Source organism: Ochotona princeps, chromosome 32, assembly GCF_030435755.1.
Source record: "Ochotona princeps isolate mOchPri1 chromosome 32, mOchPri1.hap1, whole genome shotgun sequence".
Classification (NCBI taxonomy): domain Eukaryota; kingdom Metazoa; phylum Chordata; class Mammalia; order Lagomorpha; family Ochotonidae; genus Ochotona; species Ochotona princeps.
In genome coordinates, this window is record NC_080863.1 from 11,173,198 (window position 1) to 11,188,939 (window position 15,742).

The 15,742-nt window shown below is 40.8% G+C and overlaps 1 protein-coding gene across 1 annotated transcript in view; it reads right to left on the reverse strand.

Moving 5' to 3' along the window:
• Nucleotides 1–14,190: 14,190 nt before the first annotated feature.
• GNAT3 (G protein subunit alpha transducin 3) overlaps nucleotides 14,191–15,742 on the reverse strand; it is a 36,993-nt gene continuing 35,441 nt past the window's right edge. Inside the window, exon 8 of the mRNA XM_004591344.3 lies at nucleotides 14,191–14,456. Within this exon, the coding sequence (XP_004591401.1) occupies nucleotides 14,266–14,456 (191 nt within the window). The 3' untranslated portion in view covers nucleotides 14,191–14,265. The remainder of the gene's footprint in view (nucleotides 14,457–15,742) is intronic.

Here is a 15,742-nt window from a genome sequence, read left to right on the forward strand (position 1 = left end):
TTTCATATACTCCGGTCTGCATTTTGTTTTTCTCCAGATGTCTAATAATCATTCTTATTCTCTTTCTTACAAAAAGAGACCCCAAAATGCTAATTAAAGCAATCTTCTGCTTGCAGTAGCCAGTTCAACAAATGACAGCAAAAACCTCAATACAGAGACAGCAGATGATTGAGAATGGCGTAATCAGCATGTTGTTTGTCTTAAACTGAAGGATATGTTAACAATTCTGAAAATTTAATCAGAACTAGAAACAAAAAGCTCCAAAAACTTTGTAACAAATAAGAAGAAAATTATACTTTATAAAATTTCAAAATGGGGGAGCATTTTAATCTGATTGAACTATTTGTATGAAAACTTGCTATTGTTACTTTTCAGTTTAGAGTTAGAAATGCAATTGTTAAATTTACAAATATCTATAGTCAAAATGAAATGTATTGAAAGCTAAATGGTAATGTACTTTACAGCCTACCATCAATTAATTGCTATTTCAAACCATAGTGAAACACAACGCTAGCTCTTTGAAAACATTGGGAACTTGGATGTTTTTTGTTAGGATTTATTTATTTTTATTGGAATGGCAGATTTACTGGTTTGCTCCTGGCTGCAGCAGCTGGAATTCAATCGATCCAAAGCCAAAATCCAGGAGCTTCTTCTAGGTCCCCCATGCAAGTGCAGGGTCTTAAGGCTTTGGGCCACCCCCTTTTGCTTTCCCAGATCACAAGTAAAGAGCTGGATGGGAAGTAAAGCAGCCGAGCCATGAACTGGCATCCATATGGGATCCTGAAATTTGCAAGATTAGGATTTAGCCATGAGCCATTGTGCTAGGCCTGGGTCAAGATCTTGGGCCTCTGCCATCCATGTTGGGGGACTTAATGCAGTTACTGTTTCCTGGCTTTGGCTCAGATGAGTTACAATCTTTGTAGATACTTGTGAAGTGAACTTTTGTTTGGAATCTCTCTCTTTCATTGTGTCTCTCTATTTCATTAACTCTTTCTTTCAAACAAATTAATAAACTCTTAAAAAGATAATACAATTCTTGGGTGTTCTTTATAGCACTAGAATCAGGGCAGGAACCTGTTAATCTGCATTTGGGAGTTAGAAAGGTGGGTTCAGGGGGAGAAAAGTTGAATGCAGACAAAATTTCTTAATAATAAATGTAGTGGGTTGGCTGCCCATGAGGTGCAGGCCTTGCTCTGTGCTCATGAGCATCTAAGGGTGTGGGCAAGCTTGAGGGGTGCTGTAGGCAGGGGAGGGGAGACCTGGGGGTTCACTCCCAGGCAGGCAAGCACGCTGGGGATGTTTCTCATGGGTTAATCAGGGAAAGGGGCAAGGAGATGTGTGGGAGAGAAGCCCATGGAGGGAATATGTTGCAGTTGAGGACTGACTTCTGAGGGTCTCCCATCAACAAGGCCACTGTACTTACAGGCAAGCGAATGGACTGAGACTGAGCGGTTTGGAGGGTAGAAGCGGCAGGAGCTAAAAGAATCAGACAGATGCACCAGCCCGCATAAGAGATCCCAGCAAGGCTAGTTAGGTTGGATCACAGCTGACCACCACCTACCAGAGCACACTACAGTTTAGGGCTTGGAGCCTGCCTGGCAGAGCTAGATCCCAGCACCCATCAGTAAGAGTCAGAACAGGGGATGGGACATGGCACTAAACAGCATGTGAGAGAATTAGGTCTGGGGGGCAGAGTCTGTGGGGAATATTTGGACCCACCCCCCGTGAAACTGCAATTTCTGCTATTTTGCTTAAGGGCTGAGGGTAGTGACAGGTATTACCATGGAACCCTCTGACACTCATGGATGCTGGGATTAGGAACAGGCTGGACAGGTCCAGATTGGAGCACCTGGAGGCACTACCAGTTTGCCTGGGACAGGGATGACTGCCAATGAGAGCTGGGACTAGGGGCAGGCCAGAACAGGTTAGGCTACAGCAACTAAAGGCAAATGCCAAGATAGGGGATGGGCTATGCTGAGCTAGGTCAAAGCTAACACTGACACATACAAAATTGGTCTCTGGGAACAGGCCTGGCTGGGGAGCGAGGGGGACACCCTGGCTAGGTTGTGGTTCCTGCCGGTGAGCATGAAAGCTGGAATGGGAGCGGCATTCTGAAATGGACATGGCTGCAGTATCCCTCAGCATGGGTGTGGAGTGGGCATGGGGTGCACCAGACCAGGCAAGACTCCAGAGCCCACTAGTGGTCATGAGAGCCAGGGTGGGTATAGAATGGGCTGGGCTAGGTCTTGGCTCCCACTGAACCACATGAGAGCTATAATGGTGTGGATCAGGTGTGGGTGGGCTGCAATTCCCAACAGTAAAACCCAGAATGGGTATGGGTTGGTTGGGCAAGGCCACTGTTCTGCCAGGACAGGAGGTAGACTAAGTCAGCTTGGGCCAACCAGAGTGTATGGGAGCAGCCCAGACCATGCCAGGTTATAGTACCCACCAGACTAAGTGTGGGTCAGGTCTGGGGGCAGGCCAGGCAGTTCATGACACCCACTGGCAGAAGTGAGAACCAGGACAGGTGCAGGATAGGCCACGTTTGACCGTAACACCAACCAGGTCACATTAGGGCCAGTACCGGGGGATGGCTGGGCTGGACTGGGTTGGGCTAGATGGAGGCATCTGCCAGCGTGTGCTGAAATTGGGGGCAGGCTGGGCCAGGCCAGGCTACAGTACCCTCCAGCAAATGCCAAGGTGAGTTGGAAACAATGATCTCACCCACACTCCCCTAATCCTCAACCCTTCTCATCCTGGTCAACTTGGTAAGCATCACCAAAAACAACTTGAAAAATTTTTTTTAAATGTAGTGATAAGAAAAATGATGTTCATATTCATCATGAAAACCATGCTTTCTCCCTAATTTCTTCTGGTTATAAGTAGCATAGATTAAAATCAGAATCAAGTCTATTTGTGATGGATTTACAAAGCTAGCTTTGTTTTTCCTGGTTCACAAGTAAGCTTTGGAGTTCATTGACCAGGTTTTTGCTAAGAGCAGAGGCACCTGTACAGTCTAGCCTGATGGGGAAAATGCTGTTTTGTATCTTATGCTGATAGATGCAACAGTTATATTTGAAAGCCGGTGCTGTGGTTAAATTTAATATGTGATTTATCTTAATCAATCATGGCACAGCTCCTTCTCACCCATTTTACTGTATATTCTTTCGGGAAATTTCAGCCTAAGTACTAACGTTTTTCTAGTTCAACTGTGTAGGTTAAATTGTCTGGAAAATATCTAGGCTACAGGAACCATGTTAACATTACCCAACAGCATTTAATGAAAAATGAGAGTGTCCAGGAGGTTTGCACAGATGAACAACCTCATCATGATTTTTATACCAAGGGGTATAAAGAGAAAGGAAAGGAAGAGAATAAAAAAAATCACGTCTTTTGTTCGGCATTCTAAATAGTATAAATTCAGATCGACTGTATTGCAATGATTCCAAGATTAAAAGCTAGGATAGGGTTTGGGCATAAGCATAATGATTTTATTTCTTCAATTTAACCATCTTCATGTTTTATGATTAAAACAAAGTCATCTTTATGTCATGCTCAATTCGCCTTGCATCTCGAGGGTGGGAGGCAAATCCCTAAGAGTCCTAAAAAGCCTTGCCTCATGCAGTGTTTTTTCTTTAAAGAAAAAGAGAGAAAAGAAAAGTTGCTTCTTTAAGCTTCTTGTTTGGAACATCTAAGCTTCGTGCCAAAAAAAAAAAAAAAATCAGAAATACGCCACCCATGAGCTGTCCTTTCCATCCTTGGAAGTACATGTGGTAGTGGAGGCGGTCCATCGTCAGCATTGCCCTGCACCATGAGGGAGTCCATTTTCCCAGTTGGTGGCCTATCTGAAGAAGTGCGAGTATTGGTCCTATCTCACTGGCATTTAGTTTGCGATCACAACTGTTAATGTGTCATAGAACTGAAAACCAGGAAAACAGAAAATGTGTCTGCCCTGCAAAAAGCTGTCGCAAAGCCTATGTAATGTTATTACTCCTACTCACGTATTACTTAATATTTCCCAAGTTCTACTTTCCTAGATTCTAGCTATGTAAGTAGAGCCTCCAAAAAAGAAATGGGTCTTATAATGTGTTGACTTCTCAAAGAAACATGTTTAATTTTATTGAACTTTGTGTATCTATTAATTGCATGTTGAACCTAAATATGTCAGACACATGAGGCTAATTCCTTATCATTGACAACACATTTAAGTCCACTGGGGTTCCAGTAACAGGATATCATAGGCTGAGTACTTATAAACCACTATGTTTGTTTCTCATGTTTTTGATGATTGGGGAAACCCAAGACCCAGGTATTGGTAGATCAGCTGCCAAGGAAGCTCCCTTGGGCCTCTATTGTAAGGGCTCACAAAAAGTCCAGCCTCAGGTCCTAATTAGCTTCCAAAGACCTCACTTCCAAACACCATCCCATTGAGGGTTAGGGAACAGTGGACACATGTGGGGAGGACATACACATTGGAGCATCCATCAGCACAGAATCCTGCTGATGTAATCCAGTGTGGGAAACTTGTCGTGGTTTGAATTTATATGATGGCACAACTTCATCCTGTAGTGATCTTCAAAATGCCCAATAACAATAATTCTTTGTGGGAAAAATAATGAAAGAATTAATGGCTGGATAGGTAAAGACATGCATGCATGAATAAAAATAACCTTTGGCCTTAACAAAATAAAAATAAATGTAGCTGTAATAGTAACGATGAAACAAAGCTTTCAAGAATCAGATGTCACTGATAGGATGAGCCAATATTTGTAGTAGAATTTCTTTGTGTTTCTATCGCACAAGATTACTGCCAGCTGTTCATTTCTCTATCTTGCCTGTCGGTACTACTCGTCTTGCGGTGGTGAATACTGGAATGCGGATTTCACTGCCAGGTATGGAGCTCACGCGAGAGAGTCAAGACAACGGCCTCCTGTCCTGTCCTGTCCCCAAGCATTCTTCCTTGGTGCTACTGCTCTATTTTCTCTCTTGATGCTTTCTTTGTCTCCAAAGGCCTTTTTGTCGATGCTTCACATTAGCTGTTCACACCTACATATCCCCGTAACAACAAATAAATGGAACCTATTTGTTTACGTTGAAACTCAATTCCATTGCAGCACATGGTGATAATTATTGGTCATTATGGTGATTATAAAACATTAAGGGAAGGATGAGGTATGTCAGACATACGTTGCCTTCATAAGCAGAATAGAGTAAAATAGTTGAGCTATTCGTTGTGGTTAAAGACACCAGGATTTAAAAGCAACAAATTCTTCCATAGTCTAGAAATATTTTATTGAGTAAGAAATCCTTCATGTTAACAGATGAGCAAAAATACATACATAAGGCCATTTCAGTTTTACATAGAACTGGAATGTAATAGAACGAACGTAAACAGAACCCTTTACTTTCAAAATTCACATTGAGCTATACTTTCCTTATTTTTCAGTATCTCTTATTGGAATGGCAAGAAAATGGATCTCTCCATGTCACTTGCTGAAGTGATTTGAGACTAGCGCATGTTTCCAATATAGCCAACAGCTGGAGACTGATGTCCCCATTAGCGTGTGGGTATTCGCCCTGCCCATCTCCTGGGTTAAAAGCCCTTCTACGCTGTGATGGGCTCAGCTGCACACATTCCTGTCACAGATCAAGGGGAAATATCAGACAGCTGCTGTGCACCTGCTGCCGGGGAGCTGGCTGCTCATGAAATAAGATTTTCTTTAGCCGAAAAAAAAAAAATACTTTCAGAGTGAAGTTTATTTCTGATAACTAACTATCACAATGAACTTTGCAGAGTGCTACCTGCATAGCAGAAAGTCAGGTGTGTAGATTCACCATTTACACTGAGTTCAACAGAGGATAGGCTGTTTACAATACAAGCTGGCCATTATGTGTGTGGGAAAAAAATGCCCACTTAAATGCCTGTAAAACAAAAAGTGATGCTATTTACTTAAAAAAAAAATTTAAACACAACAGAGAGATAACACAAACTGAGTATGTGAAAGTTAAAACTGAACTCATTTACTTGAGGACTTTTTAAATTCAACTGTTCATGAAGGGTATCAATGAATTGTGTTCAGGTATTTCCAAACTTCAACTAATTGGATCTAAATTTATGAGAGTAAAAATGACTAAATGGTTAATGCATGAAACACTTCCATAATTACATCTATTAGAGTGTTGTGCCTCTTCATGAAACATGAGCTAATGTAATTAATTATACTGAGCAACTTAATCTTTTATACCAAGAGCAAACGCTTGAAAGTTGCTAAGCTTATGTGTTACTACGTTGGGAGAATGGCAGAAACCCAAAGATGACTGCTGTACGTTACACACACAAATAAAACTATGAACTTGGACAAGGGCTGCACACACACAGAAACAAACACATAAATGATGCTTTATAGCTAGTAGAAGTGGTGATAATCTCCCAGCATCTAAGTTAATTTTCTCACTGCTTGACGGCTAAGATATTTACTCAGAATTTTAGTGTTAAAGCTTATAACTGCTAAACCTTTAAACTGCTCTATTGAGTTTTTTCTTTTTTTAAGATTTATTTATTTTTATTGCAAAGTCAGATATACACAGAAGAGGAGAGGCAGAGAGAAAGATCTTTCATCCGATGATTCACTGCCCAAGTGACCACAACAGCCAGTGCTGCGCCTATCCGAAGCCAGGAGCTCTTCCTATCCAGCTCCCTGCTTGTGGCCTGGGAAAGCAGTCGAGGATGGCCCAAAGCCTCGAGGCCCCGCACCCGCGTGGGAGACCCGGAAGAGGCTCCTGGATCCTGGCTTCAGATTGGCTCAACTCCAACCATACAGCCACTTGGGGAGTGAATCGATGGATAGAAGATCTTCCTCTCTGTCTATGGCTTCCAAAAGCTAAATAACAACGTGACTAAAGACTAGCATTTAAAAATATAAACTATGTTTCTCAACATGAGCTCAATCTACTTCAAGACATTTTCAGAACAATTATCAAAGCCACTTAGTCACTGCTTAAAGAACTGAAAACCATGGCAGTTAAAAAATGTTCAAGTATTTTTCCTTACACCACTAACTGAAAAAACTGAGTTTATAAAGGTTTCAAAGATTTTTTTAAAGATTTACTTACTTTTATTTGCAGATTTTACAGCATGGGAGGAAGAAAGATAATTCATTTGCTGGTTCAATTCCCAAAAGGCAAAGCCAGAAACCAGGAGTTTCTTCCTGGTTCCTCATGTGGGTGCAGGGTCCCAAGCTCTTGAGCCATCCTCCGCTGCATCCCTAGGCCATTAGCAGGGAGCTGGATCAAATGGGCTGTGTCAAGGACATGAACTGACACCCATAGTGATGCTGGTGCTTGAAGTGGAGGAATAGCCTGATACGCCAACCCACCAGCCCCAAGATTTTTTTTAAGGATTAGGAAACAAAGAGAGGAAAGTAGGAGTCAAGTCCAGAATGAAAGGTGGTTGTGCAATGATGTTCCACTGAAACTCTCAAAAAAGTCGCCCATCTCCAAAGCAGGCTTTGTCATGATTTAGCTCTCCAGGAAGTCAGCAAGCCACAGCCCTGAGCATTCTGGAGGACTACTGCGGTGAGTATGGGTCTTGAATAATCCGTTTTTGCTTTGACTGGACTGCTTCCGCTTCTTGGTAGTCATGGATAGAATCACATGTTGTCTTAACTACCCTGCTGGCAAAAGCCATGTGGCTCTTCTGGTCAGAATGACGTAAGAAGTGCTTCAGGATGTGAATTGCCGTGGATGGCATAGGTGCCATGATGTACCTGGCCTTCGTCTATGATGCCAAAATCCCACATAGGCACCAGCACCACTTCAAGCCTTCTGATCCAACTTCCTGCTAATGTGCCTGTGAAAACAACAGAAAATAGCCCAAGAAGTTTTGAGTCCATGTACCAAAGAGAGACCTGGAACAAGCTCCTGGCTCCTGGCTCCAGACTGGTCCAGCTCTGCCTGTTGTGTCCATTTGATTAGTGATGGAAGATTTCTCTCTGTGTCTCTCCTTCTCTCTGCATAACTGTGTGTTTTAAATAAAAATAAGATAAGTCTTGTAGAATCTTTCCATTGAAAGCCCTGCCCTTGCCTACAGTTTGTTTGCCACCATAATTTGGGGACTGACGGTATATAAAGTTCCTCCACGTCTAATCTTTGGTTGGCATTGTATAAACTGAGCTAGCTGGGAGGATCGCAGTGTTGGCTATTGTTTCTGCTCTTGACTGCCAGTCCTCTGCAGCTAATGCTCCAACAGGCTCATCTTTCTGTAGGCAAAGCCATATGGAAGCCCTGCTGCTGAGGTTTGCTTCATTGTGGATATGGTCTCAATATTTGATAAAGCAAATGATCCACTTATAAATTGGTGAAGACATGGAGCATAGGTTCCATAAGCTTCCCCTAGGGCATGAGCGAGTTTACTCTACTTCCATCCATGCAGCATGAGATGATTGTTGTTGCATCACTTCATGCCGATGTCCTATCCTTCTGTGGGCCTCAGACTACTGCGCTTTAATAAAGTAGTAGAAGTTGATTTTTGTGCAAAATAAAAATGAAATCTGCGAATAGTTTTTTTTAATTATATACATTGTCCGTAAGTTTTTCTTTAGCATCTCTCAGAGAGCGGTACATTTAAAACCTCTAATTATTTATACGTTTCCTTAAACATGATATGTAACAAAATCTTTAAGGATTCTAAAGAGTTGGGGCCTACAATGCAAGCATCCAATGTGGGCATCAGTTCAAGTCCCGGCTGCTCCACCTCCAATCCAGCTCCATGCTAACACCCTGGGAAAGCAACAGGAGATGATCCAGCATTTAATCAGAAGATATCTCTCTCTCTGTCAGTCTGTTTTTCAAATTAATTAATCTTTCCGAAAAATAATTCCAAAGAGCAATTATTATTGTGTTCTGTTGTTCTAAAGACAGCTTTTTATATGAGATTACTTTGCTTTTATAGTCACACTAAATATATATTCATGCAAATTATAAAACACATAGATACATAGGGGAGCAGGTGTATGCATATGTTGTCATAGATTAATCATATAATGGAAACTAGAATACCTGGAAGTGAAGATACGTCACTGTAGGAATCGCTACGCCTAGCATAAGAACTCCCAGTGAAACAGCTAATTATACCTTGACAAAATGATCCTAGATTTTTTGTTTTACATTTGTCTGGAGCTACAATGCCAGGATCTACTTAAATAGCAGCATGTTAAAATCGCAACCGATACTAACTAAAAGACTACACTGTTGTAACAATATAAGGACAAATGGTGGAGGGGATAAGTGGGAAGGAGACAGGAGAAGGAAAGAAGCCATCTCTATAGCTACAAAACTGCATCCCGGAAAATGATAAAACATAATTAAAAACATAAAAATCACCAGCTAATCACATTAACGAAATGCTCCTAAACGCACTTCAGATTTGTAGCTCCTTATGTAATCATTGGGAAAGTTGTTACAGTTTCTTGTGATCTCCTGTGAGTTGTTCCACTGCCCCCAAATATCTCTGTCTTGCCTGTCTGCCTTGTATTTACCAATGTTATCTCTGCTCCGTGAAGGCATGAAGACAAAACCAGGCCATGTGATCACGCTTAGAATGACACGAGGATTCTACTTGCAGTTCTTTGAATAGTAATGGGTTTCGTTTTTTCGCTGGAAGAATGCAGAAATTGTATTAATGCTAATGGGATATGGCCATAGTACAGGGAAAGAGAAGTTTTTGACATATACATATATTCATATGTATATGTAACCTCAGAAAAAAAAATACAAGAGTTATAAGAATGCAGCTTCAAGTTTTACCAAATGCATGCAAGATTTGGTACTGGAAAGAATAGAAACTAAAGATATCCTTTCCTTCATGATAAATCATGTTATTAAGGCTAACTTCCTATTTAAGAACATTACTGGGAAGTTTAGTGGCTTTTAACTTTTGATTATTTTTCTTCTTGAGAAGAGAGAATGACAACATAAACAGAATTTAGGTTTTGCATCTTAAGTGTGAACTTGGCTCTTGTTTCATTATTATTACTTCAGAAATTATCATTCTTACCAAATAATGACTTCAGGCCTGACACAATGGCTCAATGGATAAATACTTGCTTTGCACACGCCACGATCCCCTGTGGGTGCTGTTTCATGCACTGGCTGCCCCACTTCCCATCCACCTCTTGGCTTGTGAGGTATGAAAACAGTAGAGGATGGCCCAAAGCCATCAGACTCCTGTTTGGGAGAGCTGGCACAAGCTCCTGTCTCCTGGCTTCAGATTGGCTCAGCACGCCATTGTGGACACTTGGGGACTGAACCAGCTGATGCTAGATCTTTTTCTCTGTATCTCCTTCTGTCTGTAAATCTGCCTTTTTTCAGTAAAAGCAAATACATATTTTTAAAAAAATAGTGTCTGTCACATGTTATTCCTTGTGTGAAAAAGCATAAAAATCATAAGAACATTACTGAACCGAAGAAGTAAATTAGGTTCTTTTTATTTTCTCTCTCGCGTGACTCTAATTATTGCTTCACTAGTATGACAAAGGTGACTTAAAAAATCCTATTACTGTTGAAAACCAGGCTGGCAGCAGTAATGTTATTAAAAAATGTCACAAAGCACTCTGTTTTTAATTTGGTGGAGTGGTAGCAGAGAAAATTTGTAATAAAAGTGGCAATAAGACAGTTCATGTTTTAACAGGATGGAATTTTAATTTATTTAGAGCACACATATTAATAAGCAACCAGTTGGCCATAACTCAGAAAATGTCGTGGATGTCAGGAAGTAATTACTTTTCTTCTGTTGACATTGTGAGCGAAAGAGTATCTAAAACCATGAAAATTAATAGGAAGACAGACTGCATAACGTGGAGGTTACTTAGGTTTCAACAACGGCTTGAAAATGACACAAAAAACAAAAAACAAAGCCATGTGAGTATGAAAAGGGAGGGTCTGATGTCACTCTACGAATTTAGATCAGTTGAAATGGCTCTGCTGTTTTTGAGTTTAACTAAAATGTTGTACATTATGATTATTCGATTATTATACACTACTGAGACAGAAACAAAAACTGAACTGTGAGTCTGCGTAAGATTTACTGCTTCATGAACATTATTGTAATCCAACTTTGCAACATTTGGGTAGAAAAACATATGATGTAAGTGTGCCCCCATGTGGTTCTAGAGCAGGTGAGACCCGTGTCTGAAAGAGTGTTACAGTGGAAACAGTGTGTTGACTGCTTACTCTGTGTGATGGGCACTTTCCCCGCCCAAGGCACAGGTGGAGAAAAGTTATTTTAAAAGTTATATGAAATTGGGCCCGGCGGCGTGGCCTAGCGGCTAAAGCCCCGGGATACCATATGGGCGCCGGTTCTAATCCCGGCAGCTCCACTTCCCATCCAGCTCCCTGCTTGTGGCCTGGGAAAGCAGTTGAGGACGGCCCAATGCATTGGGACACTGCACCCGCGTGGGAGACCCGGAAGAGGTTCCAGGTTCCCGGCTTCGGATCGGCGCGCATCGGCCCGTTGCGGCTCACTTGGGGAGTGAATCATCGGACGGAAGATCTTCCTCTCTGTCTCTCCTCTGTATATATCTGGCTGTAATAAAATGAATAAATCTTTAAAAAAAAAAAAAGTTATATGAAATTTTGGGCCCAGCATGGTAGCCTAGGGGCTAAAGTCCTTGCCTGAAAAGCACCGGAATCCCATATGGGCCCTGGTTCTCATCCTAGCAACCCCGCTTCCCATCCAGCTCCCTGCTTGTGACCGGATTGGCTCAACTTCAGCCATTGCGGCCACTTGGGTAGTGAACCATCAGGCGGAAGATCTTCCCTTCTGTCTCTCCTCCTCTCTGTATATCTGACTTTGCAATAAAAATAAATAAATAAATCTTTTTTTAAAAAAAGAATTATGGGAGAAATTGGGAGCTTTAAATTTTGTATAACTATTTTAAAGATTTAATTTTGTTATTATTATTATGACAATCAAATGTACAGAAAGAAGGAGAGACAGAGTGGAATTTCTTCTGTCCGTTGATTCACGTCACAAGCAGCCACAACAACCAGAGCTGAGCTGATCCAAAGCCAGGAGCCTGGAACCTCTTCCGGGTCTTCCACAGGGGTGCAGGGTCACAAGGCTTTGGGCCGTCCTCAACTGACTTCCCAGGTCACAAGCAGGGAGCTGGATGGGAAGTGGGCAGCTGGGATTAGAACCGGTGCCCATATGGGATCCCAGTGTGTTCAAGGCGAGGACCTTAATCGCTATGCTATTGCGCCAGGCCCTCTCCCATAATTCTTAAAAAGTATTTTACTGTGTGTAAGCAGTGAGCATTTTTTAAAGATGTATTTTATTTATTTGAAAAGCAAATTCACAGAGACAGAGAGAAACAGAGATTTTTTTTTGTCCACTTCCCAGGTGGCTGCAAGGGTTGAGGCTGTGTTGACCTCAGCCAAAAGCTCCTTTCTCCAGCTCTTCCACATGGGCGATAGGGGTCCAAGTTTTGGCCATCTTCTGCTGCTTTCTCTGGTGTATTATTGTATTTGTGTTCTTCATTTAAAAAATCTTATAGCATTAAATTTCTCCTAGCAAAATGCAAGATATTGTCATGCAAATTTTAGTTTCTAGGCAACAATTTCATTGAGTCTCAGAAACAAATGATTGCTTATGCTACTTGTGCTTGATATCTTAGTCTCCTTGACAATTTAAAACCTGCAAAGGGCTCTCAAATCAATTTTAAATACTATTTATTTAGTTACTTATTTATTTAATCTGTTTATTATTATTGAAAAGGCAGGTTTACAAAGAGAAGGAGAGACCAAGCAGAATCATCCATCCACTGGTTCACTCCCCAAAGGACTACAACAGCCAGGAGCCAGAAGTTTCATCTGGGTCTCTCATTGGTGAATAGGGTCCAAGCACTTGGGCCATGCTCTGCTTTCTTTCTAGGCCATAAGCAGAGAGTTGGTTGGGAAGTGGAGTAGCCAGGGTGTAAACTCACATCCACCTGGGGCGCGGCTGCTTCAGGTGGAAGATTAGCCTGCACCATGCTGATACCAATATACCAACATAATTTATATTTTACTTCATAGTATCTGTTGACTACTCTCTCTCTCGCTCGCTCTCTCTCTCTCCCCCTCTGTGTGTATGTATGTGTATGTGTATGCTTAAAGCCAAGACACTCCAGTCAAGATGACTTAACTGAGTTACCATCATGCTTAGATGTTGAGAATGGAGACATGTTAGAGAATAGTGAAGCAGCAACGCTTGGAGACACAGCATTACCTAAATCCACCTGGATTGGAAATCGATAACTTGATTCATTTATGTTTTGTGTCTCACCTGATTTGTAGAAGCATCGTTTAATATCTTTTGATAGTAACTCTTTGTTTTATACCTTGACCTTCTATTCTGATACATTGCTTTTAAGAAGTAAAGAAAACAAAATCGAGATGTGCTTTTGGAGTGCATGTTATGTGCATTTGTTTTTGCATTTCTGAAAAAAAAAGTTATCTTTGGGTTGGTTTGTGAGGTTCAGAGGGAATTTTCAAAGTAGACTTTGATCACTGGGACACATGATGTTGGGAATGAATTGGTCATACAGTTATTAACACAGAAGGTCAACGTTTCTCCTCTAAAGATCCACTGTCTGCTCATTCCTGCTTTCTCCTTTTTCGCAGAACATAGTAGCATACTGACACTGACCCATTAGTTTCCCTTGCTGTCTAGAACTGTTCTCCCACAGCCCCTGTGACCCTATCCATCACATTGTGCCGTGCCAGCCTGGAATATGATGCTGCATATTATGTACATTTCATTGGAACTGAAAAAAAAAAACAAGAGGGCCAACTGACCAGTAAAATAACTCAAACCATTTATTAATAGTTCCTACAGTACAAATCGAATTACATTTCTCAGCAAAACTGATTCTTCCAAAATCTGTCTACTAAAAAGAATATGGAATATGCTGAATTCTTTCAAGATTCTATGCTTAAAATTAGGCCACATTTAGAAGTTTATTTCCAAGAAAATTCCTTCTTACTAATAAATGCAATTTCAGTTATCAAAATGTATCAGTTTTAAGGCGTAAGAACATAAAACAGTCCTAGTGCTCATGACCCAGATAAATTAAAACTTATTCAAAGATAGATAATACACTTAATTTTGCATGAAAACTGCTGGATTTATAATGCTAGCTATATTTCTAGGTGACTTGATAGTCAAACTAATAACACAGCCCTTTTTATGCCTCAAAGTACTCTCAAGAGTAGAATACAATGAGTTGGTTAGAAAAGCCCGCAGTCTTTCAGGTTCTCTTTGATTATTATATCGGTCACAGCATCAAAGACAAACTTGACATTTTGGGTGTCCGTAGCACACGTCATGTGAGAATAAATTTCCTTATCTTCTTTTTTTAAATTCAAGTCCAGAAACTGGTTCTTGATGTAGTTCCCAGCATCTTCAAATGTATTTGGCCCTTGTTAATATAAAAAAAAAAAGAAGTAGGTAAATAATTACACTGCAAATAATAAGATAATAAATATTATTTAAAAGGTGTTAGAATTTTCCACTGTTTACTTAAGTGCTAACTACTCTATTGTGAAATCAAAATGTCAAGAGAGTCAATTCTAAGAGATTTATACAGCATCAATGTGGTTCTCGGGGCTTCTGGTTGCTAACATATAAACCCTGCACTAAAAACAATCAAACAAACAAACAAACAAACCTGATAATGCTTTGGAATTAATGAATAAATTGAGTAATAGAAAAGGGCCTGGCATGGTACCCTAGTGGCTGAAGTCCTCACCTTGAACGTGCCAGGATTCTAATCCTGGCAGCCCTGCTTTCCATTCAGCTCCCTGCTTGTGGCCTAGGAAATCCATCAAGGGACAGCCCAAGACCTTGGGACCCTTCACCCGCATGAGAGACCCAAAGGAGGCTCCTGGCTTCAGATCAGCACAGCTCTGGCCGTTGCGGTCACTTGAGGAGTGAATCCTCAGAAAGAAGATCTTCCTCTCTGTCTCTCCTCCTCTCCTTATATATCTGACTGTGCAATAAAAAAACAAATTAATCTTAAAAAAAGAGAAATGTATCTATTTACTTATCTTCTTATGTATCCAATGTTTATGCTTGGTGCTTTAATGTGTATATATTTTGTGTTAGCCAAAAGAAATAATTAAAAAAATAGATGATTAAGCTGAAGAAGAAGAAGCAATTAGAAGAGAGAAGAGGAAAAAAAGAATGAACACGAAGAGAAGAAAAGAAGAAATATAAAGAGGAATAATAACAATTAAAAGAGAGATACACAAGTCTGTACTCAGACCACAAGGGTATGGTTGGGAAAAGGAGTGGATTTGGAAAGATGTGGTCCCATGGAAGAGAAGTGATTTTGAAGAGGAATTGTAGGAACGAGGTTGGTCTGAGCCAAATGATGACTGTGAGCTAACTTGAGCCAAAAGTTCTTTTTGACTGATCTTTTCATAGAGTACTAACATGGTGAAAGCTGCTCTGGAGAAAGTCTCGCCTAGACCCAGGAATATGATGGATCTACTCAGAAAAAGCAGAAATAAAATAGGTCTAAAAAGCATAAGGTGGCTACAATTCTGTTGGCTGGTTTTAGAACAGAATATACTTAGTGGGGACTTTGTACAAGATGGAGCAGTAGCAAAAAGGTTTTCCTAGAAAATAGTTTTTTGTTCCTTACTTTATCATAACTGGGAACAAAAATTCCATCCCAAGCCAGCTGTAAATGCATATAATACA